The 22,029-nt window shown below is 37.9% G+C and overlaps 3 protein-coding genes across 7 annotated transcripts; all 3 read right to left on the reverse strand.

The window, feature by feature from the left end:
• Nucleotides 1–261: 261 nt before the first annotated feature.
• LOC135583170 (uncharacterized) lies at nt 262–5,713 on the reverse strand. 4 transcript variants are annotated; one of them, XM_065086701.1, is made up of 3 exons: nt 5,375–5,713; nt 2,263–2,613; nt 262–2,176 (listed from the first exon to the last, which is right to left on the reverse strand). In XM_065086701.1, exons 2-3 carry the CDS (start codon nt 2,577–2,579, stop codon nt 355–357), a joined length of 2,139 nt encoding a protein of 712 aa, XP_064942773.1. In that variant the 5' UTR covers nt 2,580–2,613; nt 5,375–5,713; the 3' UTR covers nt 262–354. The 4 variants fall into 4 exon arrangements, with proteins under 4 accessions (XP_064942773.1, XP_064942775.1, XP_064942774.1 ...); XM_065086703.1 differs by lacking the exon at nt 5,375–5,713 and adding an exon at nt 5,006–5,352; XM_065086702.1 differs by lacking the exon at nt 5,375–5,713 and adding an exon at nt 4,518–4,986.
• Nucleotides 5,714–6,206: 493 nt separating this feature from the next.
• On the reverse strand, nt 6,207–15,605 carry LOC104000971 (uncharacterized). 2 transcript variants are annotated; one of them, XM_065086705.1, is made up of 9 exons: nt 15,357–15,591; nt 14,693–15,239; nt 14,071–14,147; nt 13,036–13,204; nt 10,947–11,035; nt 9,611–9,775; nt 9,381–9,458; nt 7,117–7,220; nt 6,207–6,684 (listed from the first exon to the last, which is right to left on the reverse strand). In XM_065086705.1, the coding sequence occupies exons 2-9, from the start codon at nt 14,817–14,819 to the stop codon at nt 6,579–6,581; spliced, it is 915 nt and encodes a 304-aa protein (XP_064942777.1). In that variant the 5' UTR covers nt 14,820–15,239; nt 15,357–15,591; the 3' UTR covers nt 6,207–6,578. The 2 variants fall into 2 exon arrangements, with proteins under 2 accessions (XP_064942777.1, XP_009421416.2); XM_009423141.3 differs by having other exon boundaries at nt 14,693–15,605.
• Nucleotides 15,606–16,719: 1,114 nt separating this feature from the next.
• On the reverse strand, nt 16,720–20,229 carry LOC135595582 (large ribosomal subunit protein uL16). Its single transcript, XM_065086706.1, has 4 exons — nt 20,138–20,229; nt 17,928–18,429; nt 17,611–17,692; nt 16,720–16,970 (listed from the first exon to the last, which is right to left on the reverse strand). Exons 1-4 carry the CDS (start codon nt 20,145–20,147, stop codon nt 16,890–16,892), a joined length of 675 nt encoding a protein of 224 aa, XP_064942778.1. The 5' UTR covers nt 20,148–20,229; the 3' UTR covers nt 16,720–16,889.
• Nucleotides 20,230–22,029: the final 1,800 nt, after the last annotated feature.

Genomic DNA, 22,029 nt, shown 5'->3' on the forward strand with positions numbered 1-22,029 from the left:
AGCGGGTTCGAAATTAACTGGTCAGACCAAATTACCAAAACACCCAAAGAACAATAGCATACTCCTAAGATAGCCAAAGATAAGATGGTAATTTGAGTAATTCCATTTCAAATCAAATCTCTTGACATCAAAACACAAGAGATGCAATCATTTTCTCAGTTAATAACAATGAGAATAATAGCAAAACACCCACACATTTTAGAAAGAAAAACTTTCTGGACCCAAAATTTTGGTGTCTCAGCATCAGCAATCCACATAATATATTTCTGATAACCCAACTCAAATCTTTAATTTAAACAGGTAATGTACATCCTTACAAAAGACTAATATGGATACAGAGAACGGGTAACATATCTAAATCTGTGCTTTGCAGGTCTGCTTATTATGCCCTAGCCCTTGGCACTTGCTGCAGTGAACTGCTCTTTTTATCACAATCCTAGGTTCTACAGGCTTTTCCTTTGGCCGGCCGGCCAGCCGGCGGGTACGAGGAGGCCATGTACTTGCAGCATGGAAGAGGTTGGTGCAGACCGGCCGACCAACATCAGGTATGGGATTGATGGACAATGAATAAGCTAGACGGTAGCACCCCGTCGAGAAGTACTTGGAACAATAATCATATATGCATTGATTGGTTTGTTCCAGTACAGCAAGAGCGTGCACACAAGGTAGGCCAGTCACCTGCCATCGTCTGCATGTGCATTCCCTAGTTTCGGTGTTGACGATTTTGGTCGACTCATCGCTCACCTCAAACACACTGCCAGCTGAACAAATCACACCAAGAGAGCGTGCTTTGATCATCTCTTCCTGTACCTTCTGATTTGCGGAGGGTACAAGTGCCTCGGTCCAAGTGTTTGAAGACTCACGGCGGCTAAACATCAACTCCATCAGCTTGCACCTCAGGATGTCAATTATCTGCAGTACTGATGGTTCATATCTCGTCGATACCCAGCTGTTGAATTTCTCTGTAGCACCAGATGAGTAATGACCGTGTCTCGAACCCTTGATGAAGGCATCAGACCAGGATTCTGGTTTCATGGCCAAAACCCATTCAGCAAGTTCTTTTGACTGAATCCTGATGTTTTCAATGGATTCATTGAACTCATCAACTTTACAAGCATATATGGCTCTTCTAAGATGATCGACCATTTTATCCTTCACTTCCTGTGTCCAGGTGTTCTCCATCTCTGTCATAAAATTTTCTATGAGGCACTGTTCTCTGTAGCAATGAAAACTGTCCTCAAACACCTTGGACAATTCCTCCTCCAAGCCATATTGACAGCTTGACACAAAAGTGATGACACGAGACAGAGTAAAAGCAGACTTAAGCTGTACCAAAAACCAATGCCAATTCTCCCTTGTCTCAGAATCTACAACAGAGAAAGCAACCGGATAGATATCATTCTCTCCATCAACTGCAGTTGCGACTAGAAACTTCCACTGCTTATTTGCTTTCAGAGATAAGTCATCAAGAAAAAGAAGAGGGCGGCAACCATGCTCGAAACCATAAAGTGAGGCATGAAAGGCAACAAAGAAACGAAATCTTGAATCATCTGATGTCTGTAATGTTGCAACACTACCTGGATTTGTCTCTATTATCCTCTCACAGAACCAGGGCAGTTGATTGCAAGCCTCTTCATGTGAGTTGTGGAGCTCTTTCTTGGCAATAAATTTGCCACGCCATGCTTGTGAGTAGTTTAAGCTGAGTCCATATTCTCGTTGAAGATCATTTGCAATATCCATTGGCTTATAATTTGGTGTCTCTCGCAACTTGTCCTTTATAATACTAGCAACCCATCTTTGTGATGCAAGCCGACGACTTTCCTTACTAAGTTCCTTTCCACATGTATGAGTATCATTTATTTTCTTAATCATAAATTCTTGTTTGGCAGATGACCTAGATGCATGTATTCTCCATGGACAACCCTCAATAGTACATTCAGCAGTTACCCGAGATCTGTCATTCTTAATAAATCTATACATGAAACTATTTGCAATGGCGTACTTGTGCAATGCATCACGGAAGGCCTTTGGACTAGAGAATACCTGACCTATGCCAGTGATCATACTATTCCAATCGGTACACAATCTTCGCCGTTTAGCTTCATCAAGAGTATCTAGTGAGGTGGTGTTAGCATCAGTCAACATACCTGAGTCAGCCACAACGCTCCTAATTATCCTACCAAAAATAAATAAATAAATCTAATCACTCTTCTCCTGTTTGAACAACTTTTGCAATAAAAATCTGAAGTGTATGGTAAATACCTGTTTTCAGCTTTCTTCAGGATATATATGTCAGTTGTATCTGAATTTGCATTAAAATTAACCATGCGCCGCAGGTCTTTGTCGTTAGATATTGTGATGAGAGTCCGTTTGTTTCTTGGAAGGAAGTACTTAATTGAAAATAGTTCAGCATTGATGTTAAACATAGAAGATATCTCTGACTTTAAATCATAGAGTGACATTTCACTGTCAACATCAATTGCATGTGCTTCACCACCAGAATAAGACAGGGTTCCATCATTATTTGTAACAAATCCTCCACCAGATTGGCAAATAGCTAGAATTTTCCCTCTTCCCATGGTATAGAACAATTCTTACAGCCACTTCATGAATCTGAGTTAATGATGCAAAAACAAGCACAAAATTAAACAAAATATGAATAGAACACCAACCTCATGGAATAATTAAAAAAATGAATAGAATTAAATATAGCTAGATATTTTATGTTCTTCAATGATGGAAACTATGTCCAGAAGTCGATTCAATGAGTAAAACTCGGAATGCTTTCTTCACTAGCTTTCGGCCATCTTCAAGTGCAAGCTTTGCAGGACTGGTGTAAGGCCATCTCAGTAAGAGTAAATTTTAAGTCGAAAGTCTGAAACCCTTCTAATAAAATTGTCTTTCTAATTAGTTATTCTCTTGTGTTAAGATTCTACCTAGCTGATTACGAATTATCCTTTTGAACATAAAATATCATTAAAGAAATTACTGAATTTTGCTTCTTTTGATGCTTATTAAAGAAATGTATTCTATTTTCATTGCCAAACCCATATTTATTTGTTCTAAAATGAATTTTTCAAAACAATTTTCTCGTTATACCACTAGAAAATTGCTTACTAAAATCTAATTTTGGATGGCAGGGTAACGATGATCCTCCTGACCCTTCAGAACTATTACAATTCTCTATCAAAACTTGGAATCTTTATGTTTGATTCAACAATAAACTAAGTTTTTTGCTAAAGCTCATTTTATTCAAATTACATTAACTAAAGTCCAAGTCTGACATTGAAATCAGAGAACCTACCAGAATTTATCTTTGATTGATTTTGTCCGTCACTTCCACTTATGGAAACAAGAACTTGAGTATATAGTTGTTTTGGCTTTGCATTGCAAATAGCATAGATCTGGAAATTTCTATGGATTTGAATTATACCACAAGCCGTAGGGATTACTGTTTAATTCCTTAATTAGGGCTTCTTCCTACCTAATACTTGCCAGTTAGACAACAATCCTAAATGTTGTTGTCATGGTCTATCAACCATATGCAATTGAGGCATATAAGTGAGCACAGATATCACTGATTATTAAAGTGGAGTCCCAGTGTCCCACTACCAGCAACGATTTATATTGCCCTCGCCGAGCATGGAGCAATTTCTATGCAAAGCAACAAGTTGAATTATCCAAAATAATACAAGTCATTGTAGCTCATAAAACAATAAACAACTTATACCTAAGCAGAAAGAAATAGAGCATTAAATCAAAAGATTCATGCAGCGGCATCACCACTGAAATTTAGTTATTTCATCGAACTCTGTCAAGCGACTCTAACAACCTTTCATTTTAGACCTTCCATAATGATATTAATTGGACAATCTATATTGTCTGTGGTCCTAGACACCCATTACAAGACCACAGTGACGCTTAAATGTGCCTCAAAACTTCTAAGCAATTTCTGCATCATTTTAAATATTCTAATTGGTAGCAAAATAATCTTGTCAAATCGTATAGCAGCTTTGCACTATATCGATATGTTACGGACACACCACATAAGCAAACTAACCTGCTATTCTAAATGCATACGAATACTACAGTTAATATGCATCTTGCACCAAGGTTGAAATACAAAAACTAAGTTCAGTTCCAATCAGGTATTCGGAGTTTAGGTTAGGTATCTTCAACAGCTTTGTCAAGGTTAAGAGTTTAAGTACAAATTATCAAAGCAAGAACTGCATGAGGGAATAATAATGGAAAGACAAAGAAAGAAAGGAAACATATTGCACCTTCTTATGTATGTTGCCTAAACTAGAATCTACTTTGGTAAGATTCAGTTGTTTTATTATGAAGCTGGTATTATATATATAAGAAATGTATCTAATAAAATGTATGCCAAAGCTACCATCTCTTTAAAGTTCAAACAATCTATTACTGAGGCCAAAGCATATGCAACAAAGAAAAATAATGGTCTTGATGCATGGTTGCGTCTAGTAACTTAAGATTCCCCTTAGCGTGTGACACACCTAACTAGAAAGAACCACAATGATCCCCAACGGATGGAGTCAATCGCAATCTGCATTGGTGAGGGCTGACCAGATTCGGCATAATTCTCAGCTAAATCAACAGAAAATGGCGAAACCAATCTCGAGTTGAACACGAATACCAGCTGAAGAGCTCGCTAACTATTGTCAATCTTGTCTGTCTTCAGAAAGCCCTTCAGGAAAGTTATAATTCACATGTTCCGGTTAAACAACAAATCTTTTTTTTCATTTGAGGGAAAACAAAAGAAACATACTCGCCTTGCTAACTTTTTTCCTCCGCGACCGTACACAAAAGAGGTCCATACGCATGAAAATCCACAAAGACAAATCGACAAGAAGACTTATTATGCTGATACGGATTATAGTTCATTCGAGATGATGATTTTAGGAGATAAGTGTAGCCGAATCACAAGCAAAAGGAAACTAGCACCCGGCGACAGAATCAATACTGCTTTTCTCCTTGAGCCTACCTTTCCTCGGGGAATTGATCACCGCCAAGATGGAGAACGTTTGAGATTATACCCCAGGGAGTCGAAACCCAAGAAAGAAGAGAGGCTAAATACCGAAATAAATTGTATATTGTTCGGTCCTAATTCAATAAATTCCAAGAAAGCGCAAAAAGAGGAAAGATCTTCTTGGTCAAGAGAACTAGAAGGATTCAAATGACTGGATACCCCAAACCAAAATAAAACCAGATCTATCAAGATTCGGCAGCTAACTCCTGGTCGCCATACTAAATAAGCCCGCAAGGCCCAGGATCTTCGAATTCAGCAATGATACCAGCAAAGAAATTGGCAACAGAAAGAAAAAATAAGAAGTGAGAACTTAGGAATCGGCACCTGGAAACCATGCGATGGTCTCCCCAGAGGAGATGATTCGCGATCCAGAACGACCAATCGAGAACTCGCTTTCAAGATTTAGGCTCCCAAATCGATCAACCAAACCGGAGGAACCAATAAATAAAAAAAAATCCAGAAGAAATCGAGGACAAAACCAGTGTCGAGGGGAGGGGGTTTAGAAGTCGACGGAAGCCGAAGGGTTATCCCAAACCGAAAGGGATCACCACATAATAATCTTACGGTCCAGCCTGATAGATCAAGGCCCGGTCCGGAATCGCGGACTGATAATTCAGACCCAAGGAGGACCGGACCGGACCGAACCGGGTAAAAACTTTAAAGCGGCACAAAAATTAAAGCTTTAGGCATAGGTTTTCAATTAGAAAGACTGGGATTTCTTGGGACCTTTACCTCAATTGCAAAGGGTGTGCCGAATACAAAGGAGTGATCAACCTCAGTCTTTTTGATAGATTCTGTTTGTGACACATGCGAAGCAATTCAAATAGCTCCGTCGATGTCTCTCTCAAATGCTAAACCTAGAACCTGACATGGTATCTCCTGCCAACCACACACCAAAGACATATCCTCGTCAACAAGTATTAGAACTTCGAGAGTACAACCTGGTGACAAGATGAGCGTACCAAAGTCTAGTATATGGCCAATATATAGGAAGGGAGGTTGAAAGGATTAACGAAACTTAATACAAGATGCCCTTTTTTTTTTTGCTCTCTAGAGAATATCCTGCCTGTTTTCTCAAAAAACGAAACACACTAGTAGAAATAATAGAAAGAAAAAAAAAACTCCTTAAGATGGTACCAAGACACTGGCAGCAGAGTTAAAGAGATCGCAACAACTGCAAAAGTCACTCATGGGTGCACACACAAGTACATTATTTGTCTAAACTTCTGAACATAGGTTTTATTAATAACAATGTGTGGTAAATATGTACTATATACATATCATATACTTGCTCTTGCATCTATTCTGTTTATATTTCCTGATACGGGGGATTATAGATATAGTGGATATAGAATATGCGCCCATGGGCTGTCTCAACAAAGCTCAACAGCATTTTTAGAGATGCCTCCCCGAAGATCCAGAGAGAGAGAGAGAGAGTTTAACAGTGCCAGAACACAAGATCGTCCCTGCATCTTCCAGAACACAGTCTGGCATTAGAGGCAATAAGTTAATCTCGCCAATGCAGGAATCAGAATAGCTGGAAGAACAAGGTCGTCGAACCATCACTAAATGACCTCAGCCCTGCCGGCTTAACCAGAACTCTGCACAATGGGCATGTCCTTTCTCTTTCAAACCTGAAAAGTTTAATGGTGGGTCATGAATAAGCAAATTCAAGACAATTCCTACTCAAACAAACAGACATGAAACCTGGAGATATAAAAGATAATTGCGGAAAACTAAACTGTATAATCAAGATCACACACAAGAAGGAATTTGGGCAACTTGTTCCTCCAAGGCAGGCAAAGTGGTGACAATTTAAAACAACCCAAAATACTACGGAAATATTAGTGGGAGAATCTTTATGTAGTCCAAATATTTTTTCCTTTTATTTGGACACTCCATGTATATTTGAAGTAGAGCCACGTATTAGATCACAGCCAACAGATGACAATTAGAACTTAGAAGTATTGCTGTTTCCAACATCCTATAAGACTGCTTGTAAAAAAATCCTAAAAACAAAGAAAAGCAAACAAAACTGAAAATGATGAGGTGAATAGACTAGTTACCATTCAGAGACACAGTCTTCACAGAATATGTGTTTACAACGAAGTAGAATAGGAACATTCATCTTCTCTTGGCAAATGGCACACAGATCACCAGCTGCAATTACCTGAATTTTTTACATAACAAGTAAATCAAGCATCACATTGTCACAAAGGCACCATTGATTTTATTTTGGCTTCAATGCCAGCAGAGCTGATTTACAATTGCAGACTGTTCTTGCAACAAAAGTAATTGCAGAAATGAATATGATACCCTGAAGTTTGGCCACTCTAGATAGGAAATAAAGTATCTTCTGCTAGTATTTCAAAAGCACTCTCTCAAGAATCATTCTTTTTACAAGCATGAAATCAAATATAAATGTGCAAATTCAAATTTTCACTAAAAAGAAGGTGCACGTAGTTAACCTAATTCTGATATCAATATAAGAGCTTAATTGAATTTCTTTCCTTAATATTTGCAACACTAAGCAGAGATTAAAGACCATATTTATCAGATACATAATTAAGCTCATAACTGCAGAAGCATTCGTTAGGTCTCTTAATGGCAAAAATTATGCTAGTTGAATACTTAAATCATTGGAGAGATGTACACATTGTTAGGGACATCCTCCAAGTACAATAAATAATTGTTACAAGTGACTTTCTCAGACTAACACAAGTCACAAGCTATTTCATTATGATTTAACAGGAAATATGCCACCCAACTTCAGGACATGACCCAATCCTTGAAAGAATATAAAATCAATAATGTCCCATATCTGACCAAAAGATCTAGCTAGAAGTTAGATTTCAGATTCCTTGATTCATACAAGAACCTAGATTTTCTAATGGAAATCTCACGGATAACATTAAAAAAAAAGTTCTCATCACAACCATGGGAATTAACAACGGTCATCCTCATATAAACCACAAAGTTGCCCAACAGTAAGCCCTAGTACAATGACGTTAGGGTTGAATGATCATGGGTTAGCTTCAGTTGGCCTTGTAGGCTTGCACCTAGTTATACAAGACAGGTTGGACTCAAATGCCATTTTGGCAATCCAGAACCTAAACTAAAACTTGAGTAAAGGTTATTATTTGGGCTTCCTAAGTCTTTATCTGTGTATGACATATGCCAAATTCAGGTTACAAATTTTGATGGTTAAACATGTAACAGCCAAGATTTCTTTATCACCAAGGGCAGCTATCCAGAAGGTAAGGTGCTGCTAGCTTACTGGTAAAGAGATCGTTGCATGGTCTTTGGGATCGAATCCAGCCTCCGCCACTCACCCTTTGCGATAAAGAGAAGACATCCATACCAGAACAAAGAATACGAAGTAGAATGCCTCAATGCCCCGCATATTGTTGGTGTTTGAGTTGATTAAAATATAATAAATTGAATGGGACATATTTTAGCACAGTTTAAGAATTATGAAACCATTTTCAGACTTTCTATCAGATATAAAGCTGCTGTTCTGATCCAAAAGTGTTAAGTGAGGACTATTGCTAACGTCACAGTTTATGCTAGCAATAACTGCATGCACAATTTCAGGCAATTCACTTATGTCCTTTGTCTAGGCTAGTAGCTAGGAACCAGCAGTGGGATCTACATGAGGTGAATATGCATCCCTTTTCCCTATTCCAACACTTCCATGGAGCTCAGTCATTACTTTTCTTCCCAATTCTACATAAAGTAAGATTTTAAGTTATTCTATATCCAACCTCAGAGTGATGAGAGAAACTTAATATTATAAAGATGACTTATGTTAAAGAATCATGATATCAGATGATCATTCTTTTGTCATTACACATGTTTAAAGTAGCTAAATAATACAAAGATAAAAAAAAAAAATAGTCCTCGATGATGGAAATGATCAAATTAAATAACTAAATAACAGGGATCTAGAAGCGAAGCTATTGTAAGACAGCCAAGGATTGGAAATGAAGGCATGGCAATATATGTCACCAAATTTAATACATAAGCTATCGGTATATGAATTTGAGCAAAAAAGTACAATACAATTTGGTGAATTGCAGACATATGAATAATCATTTATCAAAAGTTCAGCAATAACAAATTGTGGCAAAGGTCTCTATCGGTGTTGCATGTAATTAAATATATATTAGACAGCGAAAATACATCTTAACTAAGGCTAAAGCTTGTAAATCATTTGACAAAGAATGATATTCAACTACAGTAAGCCTAAGAAATAAAATATTGAAACAAAGAATGATAAACAACGACATTAAGCCTAAGATATAAAAGATTGAAATGATCAAGAGTTCACCTGTTCAGACGTTGCATAAGACCCATAATGTACTTCTTTACGTGATAGTGCCTTCAATGCAGCAAAAAATGATTGAACCTGAAATCAGAGAGTTGGAAATATCAAAGAAGATACATGTTTTTTGTGGAAATGTAGTTTGTTCTGTCAAGCTGAAAAGTTCAGCTTGATGAGCACTTTCAAGATCAATATAACAAGTACCAGAAACTAGCATTCAATAAAGTATACCACACCTGCTCTACAACTGATGTCAGCTTGAAAGTAAGATACAGTCCAGTAGTAAGAGATGAAAACAGGCTCCCATATTCCTTGTTCAGGAAGAATCGGTACCAAACAGCAGTTGGCAATAAAGAGCGGTATAAAAGTAGAAAGTACTCTACAAGAGTTAGCATTTGACCCTAATAAAGAGAACAAAGAAAGGAAATGTGAATTAACAGAAGCTGAAACTTTCCAAAAGTCAAATATTTTAAGTACAATAAATGTGAATCATTATACAAACAAGAAAAAACCAAAACATAAAATTGGCTTTATGCAATACTATGATTTTCATTGTCCATCTATTGGAAGTTGCAATGTATAAGATGTCACGAGTTTGAATGAAAAATAAGCGTTGACAATGAACAGATACAGAATACCAAAAGAATAATGAAGTTAGGACTATTGCTAACATAATAAAGAACAGCTAATAAGGTAACTAAATACATTTAGAGAATTAGCATTACTAACTTCACCAACTTATCAAATTAAGTGGAAAGAAACAATGCATACCAAATTTTTGAGTGGCAAATATGCAAGCTGGAAATAATTTCACTAGAAAGCAAAGAGGAATTTTAATTTCACTAGAAATCAACTGTGATTTGATTATAATTATATAAAATCTACAACATCTAATAAGATTTCAGCTTTGCAGCAGTCTTCCCAATGCAATGACAAACCTGAAAACTAATTGAACTCATGGGGATAGTCAACAAGAGGATTAGTACAAGAATCATCATATCAACAAGCATATTTGACCAGTCTTCGGACAAATCAAAAAGCAACCATCTTAGGAAAGACAAACTCAACACTTGAAATGATAACTGAAAAAACCTACAGTTTTAGAACCTATAAAAAGAGGAGAGTAAAAGCAGGAAATGGGAGGGGAGAAACAGAAGCTGTCCTTTGAAAGGTCAGAAGCCTTGAACATCACTATTTGGTAAATATTCAGAAAACTAATGACATTTTCATCCAGCCATAGAGACCTCCAATTTAATTGGAAAATCAAGACCATCTTAGCTTCACTAAAACAGATGGGTCTTTGAGATCACCAGTTAAAAGTTCATATATCATGATAACTACCTAAAAATTTTCTTGATGTGCAGAACAAATTCACTTTCAAGCTAGTGCTAGCTACTAGATATGTGTAAATGTACATGGTAAAACGATTACTTTCTAATGCAATACCAACTAGGTATTTATATCTGTTACTAATTACATTGTTAGCCATCTAAATTTTGAAGGATAATTGATATAAAAAGGACATGTAATTATTAAACAGTCATATAACAGAAACATGAAAAAAAGGCTTACCTGCTTACGATAGCTACGGCCTTTAAAGTTTTTGTAGTATATCAAGAGAATACACTTCACAACCATAGCTGCTTGGCGCATCACTACATCTGGACAGTAATACTCAGTGAGCAAGTTGTGAAGGAAATTCTTCATGACCTAATAAATACAGGAAATATCTAAAACTAGACTAAGACATAGTTTTAAAGGAGAATATATTTGGAAAGCAATAAACCTATGACTCATTCAATTTAGACAAATAAAACATGCTTAATACTAGCAATCCATAATGATGAAGTGTCATGTCTTTGCTTATATATGTTTATATTCCTAAATGGAGGCCAATGAATATGTGTTTAAATGATTCTGACAAGATTAACAATTCCTGATGGAATGTTCCGAACATGTACCAAGCAATCAACCACGTCAAACGGAATTGTTTGCGACAGAAATTTATGCATTGCATCAAGAAATAACTCATCTCATAGACTTCCTAATAATGAATCTTTGATGGGAATAGCAGCAAAGAAAGTTTGTAGATACAGACAAGAAAAAATCATTCCACAAGACACAAGTGGATTAATCTTAGTCCAAATGACATTATATCCTCCATACAAGTTTCCCCTCTTTAAAATATGAGAGCATTGTTATTAAACTTGGACCTCAAGTTTAATAAATTTTGGAGGAAGCACTTGAAAGTATTCTAGTCTTTTTGTTGGACTTTTTTTTGTGAGTGTGTTACCTGCCCCCTCTCTCTAATTGTCCCCTCTATCATCATTTTCCTCTGTCATTTCTGTTAGTGTCCTCTCTCGATCTTTTGTTGTCATCCTCTATTTTCCCTTTTTTTTGTCCTTTATTTAGCTTTCCATCGTTGCTCTTTTCACCATCGCCCTTTTCATGGCCACTTTCTATCTTTTGGTCATCGATTTTCTTGAATTCATTTATAACTTGCAGTCCGACCACTTCACTTACTGGTCCAACCAGTGAATCAATAACCTGATGCTTAGCATGGATGATGTTCGAACCGATCTCATAATTAGGTCCTCTAGTCTAAAGATTGACAAAGGACTCTTTTTGTAGAAATTGATCAAAACTGAGTAAAAAGGTTAAGCTTCATTTTTCTTGTAGATGCATATACCAATTTTAGGAACATGAAATACAAAGATTACCAGTTTCCTGTTAAAAAATTGTGATTAATCTTTTAATAAGCACTCGACAAAGGGCTACCCATAAATACACCCATGATTGGATCAATTATGGCCATACTTCCAATTGGATCATATATTAGTACACCTTGCAATTCAAAATTATCTACTTGAATACCACCTTAATTTCTTGTCACATAGCACTTTAAGTCTCAAACAAACAAAAATCATTTAGATGTACTGTACGGGGACACTTTGGGACATTATGGGTGGCTTTTGTTGTTGAGTTGATGAGAATTGATTATCACTGCTGCATGATATGTTAGTGTTTGTGCATTCCAGCTCCACATTGACATGATACAACCACCACCAAGTTGTGAAATCATTCCCCTGATATTTCAGCATGACATAGTCAAGATGAAGTTAAGCAGCCAAGAAAAGAACTAAGCAAAACACACTAACACAAGGAGAGGAGACAAGAAAATCCTAGATACTGCTAAACTTGAGAAATACAAAGATATAGGCTTGAATCTTGATCAATCCATTTGCAACACTACTTATGAAAGGAAGATTGGGAACCAGCTATGGCACTGTAAGGTAAATAAAAATGAAAAGATATGTGAACATAAAAATCACTAACTTCCTTCAGATTATTTTTTCAAGGAGTAGACAAAAATCCATATGGTATAAAGAGGACACAGCTGGATAGTGAATTACATTTTCATAGAACCATATAAGTTAGAATAGCAGCATCCACTTCCCATGTGCAAGACAAGAGAACAATTAAATTTGACAAATAATGAAGTAGAGGAGTCTTCACAGCTGGAGAAATATCACTAAACATACCAAAGCTGTACAAAGATTTAGTTATAGACGAGACTAAATATCTCAATGTATAATAAGCAGGTTCAAACAAAACAGAATACCGAGAGAAGATTACTCTCAGCAAAGTGGATAGTGGATACCATTAACCAATATAATAAATACGGCATGCCAAAATCGTGGTATTTCTTTTGGAGGAAGCATAATTAGTGGATACAAGAGATCATCGTTCCTGTACCACCAGTAGATGCCAAATACGTGTACCATGCAGACCAGTATAATTCCAACAATCACAGATATTTTTCGCTCTCCCTGCAAAGACAACAACCAGTAGAAGTGTGACTGATCCGATTATTAGTAGATGCCATTAGCCTACCAATACTTGAATATATTCCTTGAACACCAACATCACTGAAAGGTTGACTTTATTAATCTTCACGCATGCTGAATTTTAGAAGTACCGGTCTTAAATGATTACCTAATAGCTACGTCAATTCAGTCATCTAACAAGGAAATCTGCAACAGTAAGCTTTAACAATGCAGAAATTAACAGTTTCCTCATTAGCACATCATATTGTTCCCATCTTATCGGCTATATGCTATAGCCTAGTGTTGTTGAAAACAACACTTAATAAATTACACTGTTTATGAGGACAACATGTTATCAGTCATGTTTAAAAGGTGAAGCACAAAATCATGATGTTCGAAAGGAAGAGTTGTTTGATAAGGGCTCTCCTTGGTGAAATTTTACTGAAGCAATTCACATAACTAAACATTTGTTGGGTTCACATTCACCCCAAAAATTCAACCTAACCTAGTTGGGACTTGGGAGAAGGGTCAGAAGTGTTGGCACCAAAATTAAGACAGCATACTTGAAGACATACGAATCAGTATTAATATACATATCTCGTCAGTGTAAACATCCTCTCAGCATTACCTACATATGTTTCCAGCAATGTGAGAAATCTGATCACGAACAGAAGTACATGGGAAACATAGGGAGACTGGTCAATAAGCAACAAGAAAAAGAAATCATGGGAAAAATGCCATACAATTATGAAGATCAGTACAAATACACAGAGAAGTTTTCACAAATGTCTCAACATAATGCTGAAAAGAAAATTACACTGTGAATTGTGTATAGGATAAAAAAGTTGTTGTGTAGAGAAGTAACAAACCTTTAAAGCAGTCTGTTTTCTCAAAACAGCATTGGACTTAAACATCACTGCTGAGATCCAAATAGTGACCAAGAAACCTGTAGTTTTCAAGAAAATTAACATTCAAAAGTCAGGTAATAAGTGAACAAGCCAATTTGTATCCAGTGATCCAGAAGCATAGAAAATTAGGTCCATAATGACAGCTACTCCAACAAAAGTACAATACAAATATAAAGAGAAACAAAAAAAACTTATACAAATCAAATCAATAATGACATTCTTAAAAATGACACTGCCTATAAGCCATGAACATGTTCCACATCAATAATCAAAAAGCGCACAATTGGAAGAAATAACAAAGCAAAACAAACAAAAGCACTTCTAGAACTTGTCATAGAGCAGTGTTTACATGTAACACACGACTGCAAAGGAAACAACAGCATAAGTTTTAAGCAAACACTACAGCATAATAAACACACAAAATGCTATCTTGGAAGGAAAAGGATGCAAACATGTATATTGCAAATTTTGAGACGATAAAACCAAGACATCAGCAAAATGATCATAATTCGAGCATCTCCATCAGACAATTCTCAAAGTTTCTCAACAACACTAACGAAATAACAGATGCGAACATCCTTACCCTGCAAATGCTGTCTGATAAAGACTACCAAAAGAAGCAACGAGAATGGCAGTATCTGCTCGATCCATTTAGCGATCCGTTGTATATCATATCTCTGATACGACGAATCCCTGTTGTTACCTGTCATGTTCACATCACCATCTGCGCTGTGGCCGCCAAATGCGGAGTCAGATGTCGGCACAGAAGAAGACGGCGAGGCCCCCTCTCCAACCCCATTATCACTTACTCCATCTCCTCCCTGCCTCTCGGATGAAGCAGCGATCAGCTCACCAGGGACAACAACACCAGAATTCACCTCTCCACCGGGACCCAGAGTCGAACGATGCAGCTGGCTCGACGCCACCCGGAGGCTCTCCTGATCGCCAGCCCCCACTATCCTTATCGACACCTCCCCACCGCCGCCGGTGGGGGACGTGGAAGACTCGTCCACCCGGGCAGGACCAACCTCTGGCAGCGGTAATCCCCCGCCGATCAATCTCTCGCTTTCCGATTGGCTCGCTTCGGGCCGCAAGATCCCGGAGTACTCCAGGAGCGCCGACAACGGTGCCTGGATGAGATTAGACGCCGAGTAAGGGATAACGTACCTCCTCGAAGAGCCGCCTCCGGCACTACCGGAGGAAGGGGCCCTGTAAGGATCAGAACCTCCGCTGGGGGTATCCATCACCTGGGAACCGAATCGGACCAAGAAAACCTCAGAAAGTGCGCCAAGAAACGGTGATCGATGTCTAGAAGGATCCTTGTCGGAAATTATGGGAGAGAGCGGGTGCTGGAGCAATGTAGGAGGGATCTCTTGCGGGGAATTCAAAAACCCTAATTCGAGGCGTGGGAAAGGGGGAAGGAGGAGGGTTCTTGGAAGGACGAGGAGGAAAACAGGAGGACGAAGCAAGAGAGGGTAGGAAGGAAGGCCGCGTCAAATAAATATCGTCTCTTCTATTCCCTCCCTGTTCGGTGTCTCAGTCCGCGTAGTTGTTACACGCCGTGCCATTACCATCTCGTACCGAAGCACCCGGAGTGCCTTTCAGGGGTGATGTCATCCATCTCCGACGCACCAATGGCGTTGTTACTGTTCGTCCTGCCCTGTCGCCCATGAACTGCCATTTCGCCCAGCCGTACCGAGTCACCCATGGAATATTCCATGGGTTACGTCATCGCTGACGCATCCAAGGCGTTGTTATTGTTCGTCGTCCCCGGCCATCAATGAACTGCGGTTTCACTGGTCGTACTCAGTCACCCCTGGAATCGTACATGGGTGACATAACCTCTGATTGATCCAAGAACTGAGGGGTAGTACTTCTGCCAGCAATATCGTCCAGGGGTGACGGAGTCTGTCTTCGTCGAACAAAGTTACAGCTGAACAAGATTGTGTTATACAGGGCATTTTTACCGCATCAATGTTTTAAGGTGGATGAAGACTTGAATAAGAGTTTAACCAGTACAGGGACGAAGCAGGCTTCACTGTGCATGGGGGGTGACCACCCGCTGGTCCTGCAGTTGCCTCACTGCGGCCACTTCACGTACCTGTTGCTACACTTAATAGCGTAAACCTAAATTTATTGATGAGATATCGACGACACAGCATCAAATATGGCACCCGTATAACCACCACGTGCAAGACAAAACCATCAAACGTCGCACCAGCAATACATGAGCATCATTAGGGATGAAGACAAATCAATCATAGTATCTGAAAAGCTTAACCATTTCGAGTTTAAAAAAATAGGCCATATGTAATCCAAAAATGAGACCGCTATCAAACAGTAAATAAATAATTGAAAATAAAGAAATATTCAACCAACACAATAAAATGACGTCAGTCACAAAATTAAGTCAACTTTTTACGAGTGATGTTCCACCGACACCTTCTAGCAGAGTTTTTGAGTTGAACAGACAGAGAAGCTAGCAGAGTTATCGTGCAAACCTACGCTTGGTGATACAGGTCTTGAAAACAGAGAATAACTGAACCAGGATAAGATCAACAAGGGGGTAATTGGAGGTCCGCGATGTCAATGAACGAAAACACACAAACAAGAGCAACAATGATTATGTTAAACTGCCAAATGAAAAGAGTTTTCATATGCCCCAGAGTCATACTGACAACAAAAACAAGCAGAAATATCCTTGCAAAATTAACTGAAAATGACGGTCTTTAAAACAGAAAGCAACTAACAATGCTTGCATAATATTCCAGCAAATGATTCTAAGAAGTTTCCGCAACTGCAGCTGGTAAGAAAGCCTTTCCAGGACGGCGAGCAGCAAGTGGACCATGGCATCCAAGTAACTGCACAACCAGACATCTCGTTAACAGATTGCTTTATAAACGACAGATGATGAAATAATTTCTCAGATAATAAATATCTGATGTAATTTCCTATCATTATGGAATACCGGAAAATTAATAAGATGCCAATTCTACCCATGGAGAAGGATAGGGACTAACATGATGAGCAGGAATAATTTCTCTTAATGACAATTCAAGACACATAAGGAGGAAAAATAAAACAATGCCAATATGACAAAAAAAACATTCGTTTGACAAAGCCACAATCCTTTTAAGGTAAAAGATCATCAGCACTGGTTCAAATATCTTCCTTCCTTTTCCTACACAAGCATAAAAAAGGCACATATATAGGTACCATTGGATAGTCTACCACAAATAACATGGAGAAGGTGGAACAAGTAAATCTAAAGACCTAAAAATTAGGATTGGTGCATTTCATGATCGGTACAATGGCATGGAGTAGCCCAGCCAACCGCATGTAAATTGGGTGTGACTACCGAACTGTCCCCTTTTTTGTCTCAAGTAATATGGTTAAGATTAAAAAAAGTTGTTGGCAAAGCAAGTCTGTTGTGAGGGTGTCACCAAATACTTTCATCCACCCAATTTATACCTCCACAATTTCAGATGAAACAGTACTTACCTTAGCATTGACACCATCTGGGGCAATTCTGTTCTCACTCTTCCACTTCAAATAGTCAGCACGACTAAACTTAGTGAAGCCCCTGAAAATTAATTTGTTGAATCAGAACCGATAGAAGAACATAGGAGACGGGTCTCCAATGACTACACAATAGCCCAAACATTATGCTCCTTAGCATCTCATAACCAGAGATAAAAAGCTAAATCTTTGTTTGAGAAGACCTATAGTGACAATGAATTTAGAAAATAACAATAATACTGGATGCATTAGCATTAGCAATTTAAAGCGGGTACAAAGTTTCCTTTTGTGATGCTTACCACTTTCCACTGATGATAATCTTTTGACGGCCAGGGAACTTGAACTTCGCACGTCGTAGGGCCTCTTGGGCATTATTGCTATTGTTATCTTTGCAACGAACAGAGAGGAGGACTTGACCAATGCTTACCCTAGCACACGTCCCTTGAGGCTTCCCAAAGGCCCCCCTCATCCCAGTCTGGAGCCTATCAGCTCCAGCGCAAGAAAGCATCTTGTTGATACGTAAAACATGGAATGGATGCACTCTCACTCGTAGGTGGAAAGCATCCTTTCCAGCAAACTTTGTCATATATTTGTTACATGCAATACGAGCAGCCTCGAGAGCCTCGCTGGAAACATTTTCCTTTTCCCAGCTCACCAAGTGAACACAGAAGGGAAATTCATCCACTCCTTTCTTCTTCATTCCAACATCATAGATCCTAATCTTAGGATCGGGAACACCACGGCAGTACCGAGATTTCGGGTATGGTTTGTTCTTAATCTGACGATAGCATCTTGCAGGTCCTGCATGAGGAATAAAAAATTTAAAATTTTCATTCGAACCCTAACGATGAGAATTAACAATTGCATAATTGATGAATAATTTTTGGAAAATCAGAAAAGGAAAAAAAAAACGATTATCAGATACCAAAACTCATCTCAAGATTTACTCTATCCAAAGGGAAAGCATATTGGATCTACCTCTTCAAGTGAATGCATTTACTATGTGCAAATTTGAATAAAGGATAAGGATAATAGCCAGTAACTAACAAGAAATTCCATTGGGGATGAAGTATATCATTTTAAAACTAAAAACTTCATGAACAAAATTACTAAAGTGCATATTGCAAACACTTTTTTTTTAATGGACCCCTGCTCTCTCCTCAAACTTCTTGTTAAGTAGACCCCAATAAGTGAAAAATATTATCATACGGATCACACATATGGCCTTGTAAATTTCAAAAGTCACAACAAAATGAACAAACAACTTTAACCACAGAGGGCAATCTATACCTAGTTAATTCCAGTTGCAACATGTCCTGTAAATTTCAAAAGTTGTTTCTTTTACAATCATATACATAAGTATCATTGCAGACTGGTTGGCTAGTTATGCTGGCAGACTAGCCGTCTTACTCGTCTTACCAGAATGAACCTAATAAAAAATTCAACTAAGGATGAAGTATATCATATTAAAAGTAAAAAGTTCATGAACAAAATACAAACTCTTTTTTAAATGGCAGCTAGAGACTAATTCAATATGGGGTTGGCATGCAGGGCCCCTGGTCCTCTCCTTAAACTTCTTGTTAAGTAAACCCCGATAAGTGAAAAGTAATGACATACAGATAACACATATGGCCCTCATCGACAAAATGAACAAGCAACTTAACCACATAGGGAAATCCATACCTAGTTAATTCCAGTTGCAACATGTCCTATAAATTCAAAGTTGTTTCCTTGACAAACATATACAGGAGTATCATTGCAGACGGTTTGGCTAGTTATGCTGGCAGACACCATCGGCGTTACTCATCTTACCACGACAAGCCTATTGGGGTTCTTCATCTCTGCAACAGGAACTTGGGATACCCATTTGTTGGAACAATTAGCTAATTAGTCTCCAGACACCACCGAAAAGAAAACTACTCTACACTTGTGGTGATTCAAATTGTAACGAATTCATGCTCTCTACCAACCCTTCGAAGCTACAAACTAGCTTATAATTTATCTCAAGCCTATGAAGTTTGAAACTAATTATAGACATATTCCAAGTACCCTTATTCTTTTCGCACGAAGTGCTGCACAAGCTTGCGACTTGTACAAACAACCATTTGACATATAAATAGGATTGATCTAAAACAAATAATGCAAATGCATCTAATCCTCGTATGTTAGCCTTTGAGGTGGCCTACCGTTGTGGATCGAGACCATGGGTTGTCAACACATCCATTGTTTCATCCAAAGTATAGACATCTAATTGCGGCATACGTTCTCATCGTAATAGCTCAATACAAACAACGAATCAAACTTATGTCCGCATGATCCCATCGCACGCAAAGAAAAGAATCGCCCAATAAAATCGAATCTCTGCTCAGAACGGAAGGGGGAACAATGCTTCATGTCAAGCAAAACTCATCGGATCCGACCAAAACCATAAGAGAAACAATAAACCCGACGTCAATCAAACTAGCACGAGAAAAGTGGGGAATAAAGCTAGGATAATCGAGCAACTCACGCCTCCCCATGGCTGATACGAAGGCAGAAGACGATACCTACGCCGCAAATCGCAGAAGAGCCAGAAGGGTGCCGGTTCATTTATACCGAGCGAGGTGGAATGGGATTCCAAAGTAGAAACCCTAAGAATTAAATGGGCTCGTGGGCCGAATGCGGGCTCCGATGCCGGTCACTTTGACGGCCTAACTTGGGCTTGTATTGTTGGAGGCCCAATTCTTGAGATACACGTTGTAGGATGCCATGTCAGCATCATGCCTTGGGCCATCTTGTGGGTATAATGTTGTCTATAACTTAAATATGAGCGGTTGATGTGGCGCCTCGCTATTGGCTGATTCGTATCTGATAGATATGACACGTTGATTTTTTTCAAAAAATGAATAAAATCATATGTTGTAGCCTAAAAAGGGATTTGTAAGTGTAAATAAATGTATATTATTAAACTAGTATTATGTAAATAAATGTATACAAGGATATTTTAAACCTATGCCATTATTTATAAGATAATATTTTAAATTCTTAACATATAATGAATAAATATGGTACATATTAATGCATATTTAGTTGTTTCATATACCGATATCAATTTGGAGTTGGTCAATGTATAATTTTTAAATTTTATTTTTTATTATCAAAATAATAATAGATCCTCGTCTCATCCTACATTGGATGGTGTACTCAGATAAAGCCCGTTCATTAGTCTTGGATACGAGATGTCCGTTGAACGTATAAAACTTGAGAATATAAAAATAATAATTAAAAAAATTATAATATAACTTGAGGTTATTATGCACAAAGATACACATTAATATTAGGAATCATATTTTTCTGATATACCAAATGCGAAGAAAGTATAATAATTATAATCATAAAATATGATTTGTTAATATTCAAATAATGATATCATATTAATCATGCCATATCGAAATATCTTAAAACATGAGTTGTGCTTTGAATAGATAACTAATCAAGCAGTTTAATTTTACCTTTGAGACATCACTTGCTATAATTTTACCTTTGAGTAGGAAAAGATGTAAAATATTTCATCATTCGTACAGCTCGTATTTTTATAATTGGAAGGCTAATTAAAAATGCATCAACTTATATTTTAAAACCATAAAAATCTCAAAAGAATAAACTGTATAATACAATCGAAAAACAAAGTCAAAGTCATACTTTGGAAGTGACAAAGAAATTAACAAGTTATGTTTTAGAACATTAAATTAATTAAAATCATACCATCGAAGGCACACTTTAACAAAAATCAACATAATATGATCATCATAGCTCGGAGACAAAAATTATTTTAGTTTACATTTTGATTTAGGAAGAAAAAATAGTAAGAAAATGTTCATAATGTGGGCTTTTACATGTGATTATTTTCATGTTAAAGTAAAAAAGAACCCATGGATAGAACACCTTTTGACCTTATCGTAGCTTAACTTTAGGAGGCAAGTGGGTCATTCAATGCCTCACATACCATCATTATTTCAGCTTTAATTCGAATCCTTTGCTTCGTGATCTCACTACTACTCATCGATCCTATCAATCTCATCTCATAGCATACGAAGTCACCGAAGAAAAAGAATCCGACAACATATGATAGAAGCAAACGCTAAAAACGTACGATGTTTCGTGGCCTCATGTCGATGCATCATGATGGTCACGATTTGACATGCTGTACGCATGGGATCGGGACGACGAGGGATGCTTTGTTACCCACCCGCCTCGTGATTGGAGGATACCGGCGGGGTCCGCTTCTGCCACCAGTCGGGCGTGTCGGTTACAGTTTCGGGTGGAAAACGCTACGGGTTCAAAAAAGTCGGGAGGCTCCAGCCGCGCTAATTGGCACGGCCGGGAACCTTTGCCTCCGCAACGAGGAGATCCGATGCGGGC

Source organism: Musa acuminata, chromosome BXJ1-10, assembly GCF_036884655.1.
Source record: "Musa acuminata AAA Group cultivar baxijiao chromosome BXJ1-10, Cavendish_Baxijiao_AAA, whole genome shotgun sequence".
In the NCBI taxonomy this organism is placed as follows: domain Eukaryota; kingdom Viridiplantae; phylum Streptophyta; class Magnoliopsida; order Zingiberales; family Musaceae; genus Musa; species Musa acuminata.

Excerpts from the sequence above, each read along its gene's own strand:
- LOC135583170 (XM_065086701.1), bottom strand. The coding sequence starts at position 2,579 with ATGGGAAGAGGGAAAATTCTAGCTATTTGCCAATCTGGTGGAGGATTT. Across the intron at positions 2,177-2,262 it reads CTGAAGAAAGCTGAAAACAG|GATAATTAGGAGCGTTGTGG; the intron begins GTATTTACCATA and ends TATTTTTGGTAG.
- LOC104000971 (XM_009423141.3), bottom strand. The coding sequence starts at position 15,353 with ATGGATACCCCCAGCGGAGGTTCTGATCCTTACAGGGCCCCTTCCTCC. Across the intron at positions 9,776-10,946 it reads GCCGTAGCTATCGTAAGCAG|GGTCAAATGCTAACTCTTGT; the intron begins GTAAGCCTTTTT and ends TCTCTTTATTAG. Across the intron at positions 6,685-7,116 it reads GAAGACTGTGTCTCTGAATG|GTTTGAAAGAGAAAGGACAT; the intron begins GTAACTAGTCTA and ends TAAACTTTTCAG.
- LOC135595582 (XM_065086706.1), bottom strand. Across the intron at positions 17,693-17,927 it reads ATTATCATCAGTGGAAAGTG|GGGCTTCACTAAGTTTAGTC; the intron begins GTAAGCATCACA and ends ATTAATTTTCAG. Across the intron at positions 16,971-17,610 it reads CAGATGGTGTCAATGCTAAG|TTACTTGGATGCCATGGTCC; the intron begins GTAAGTACTGTT and ends CTGGTTGTGCAG.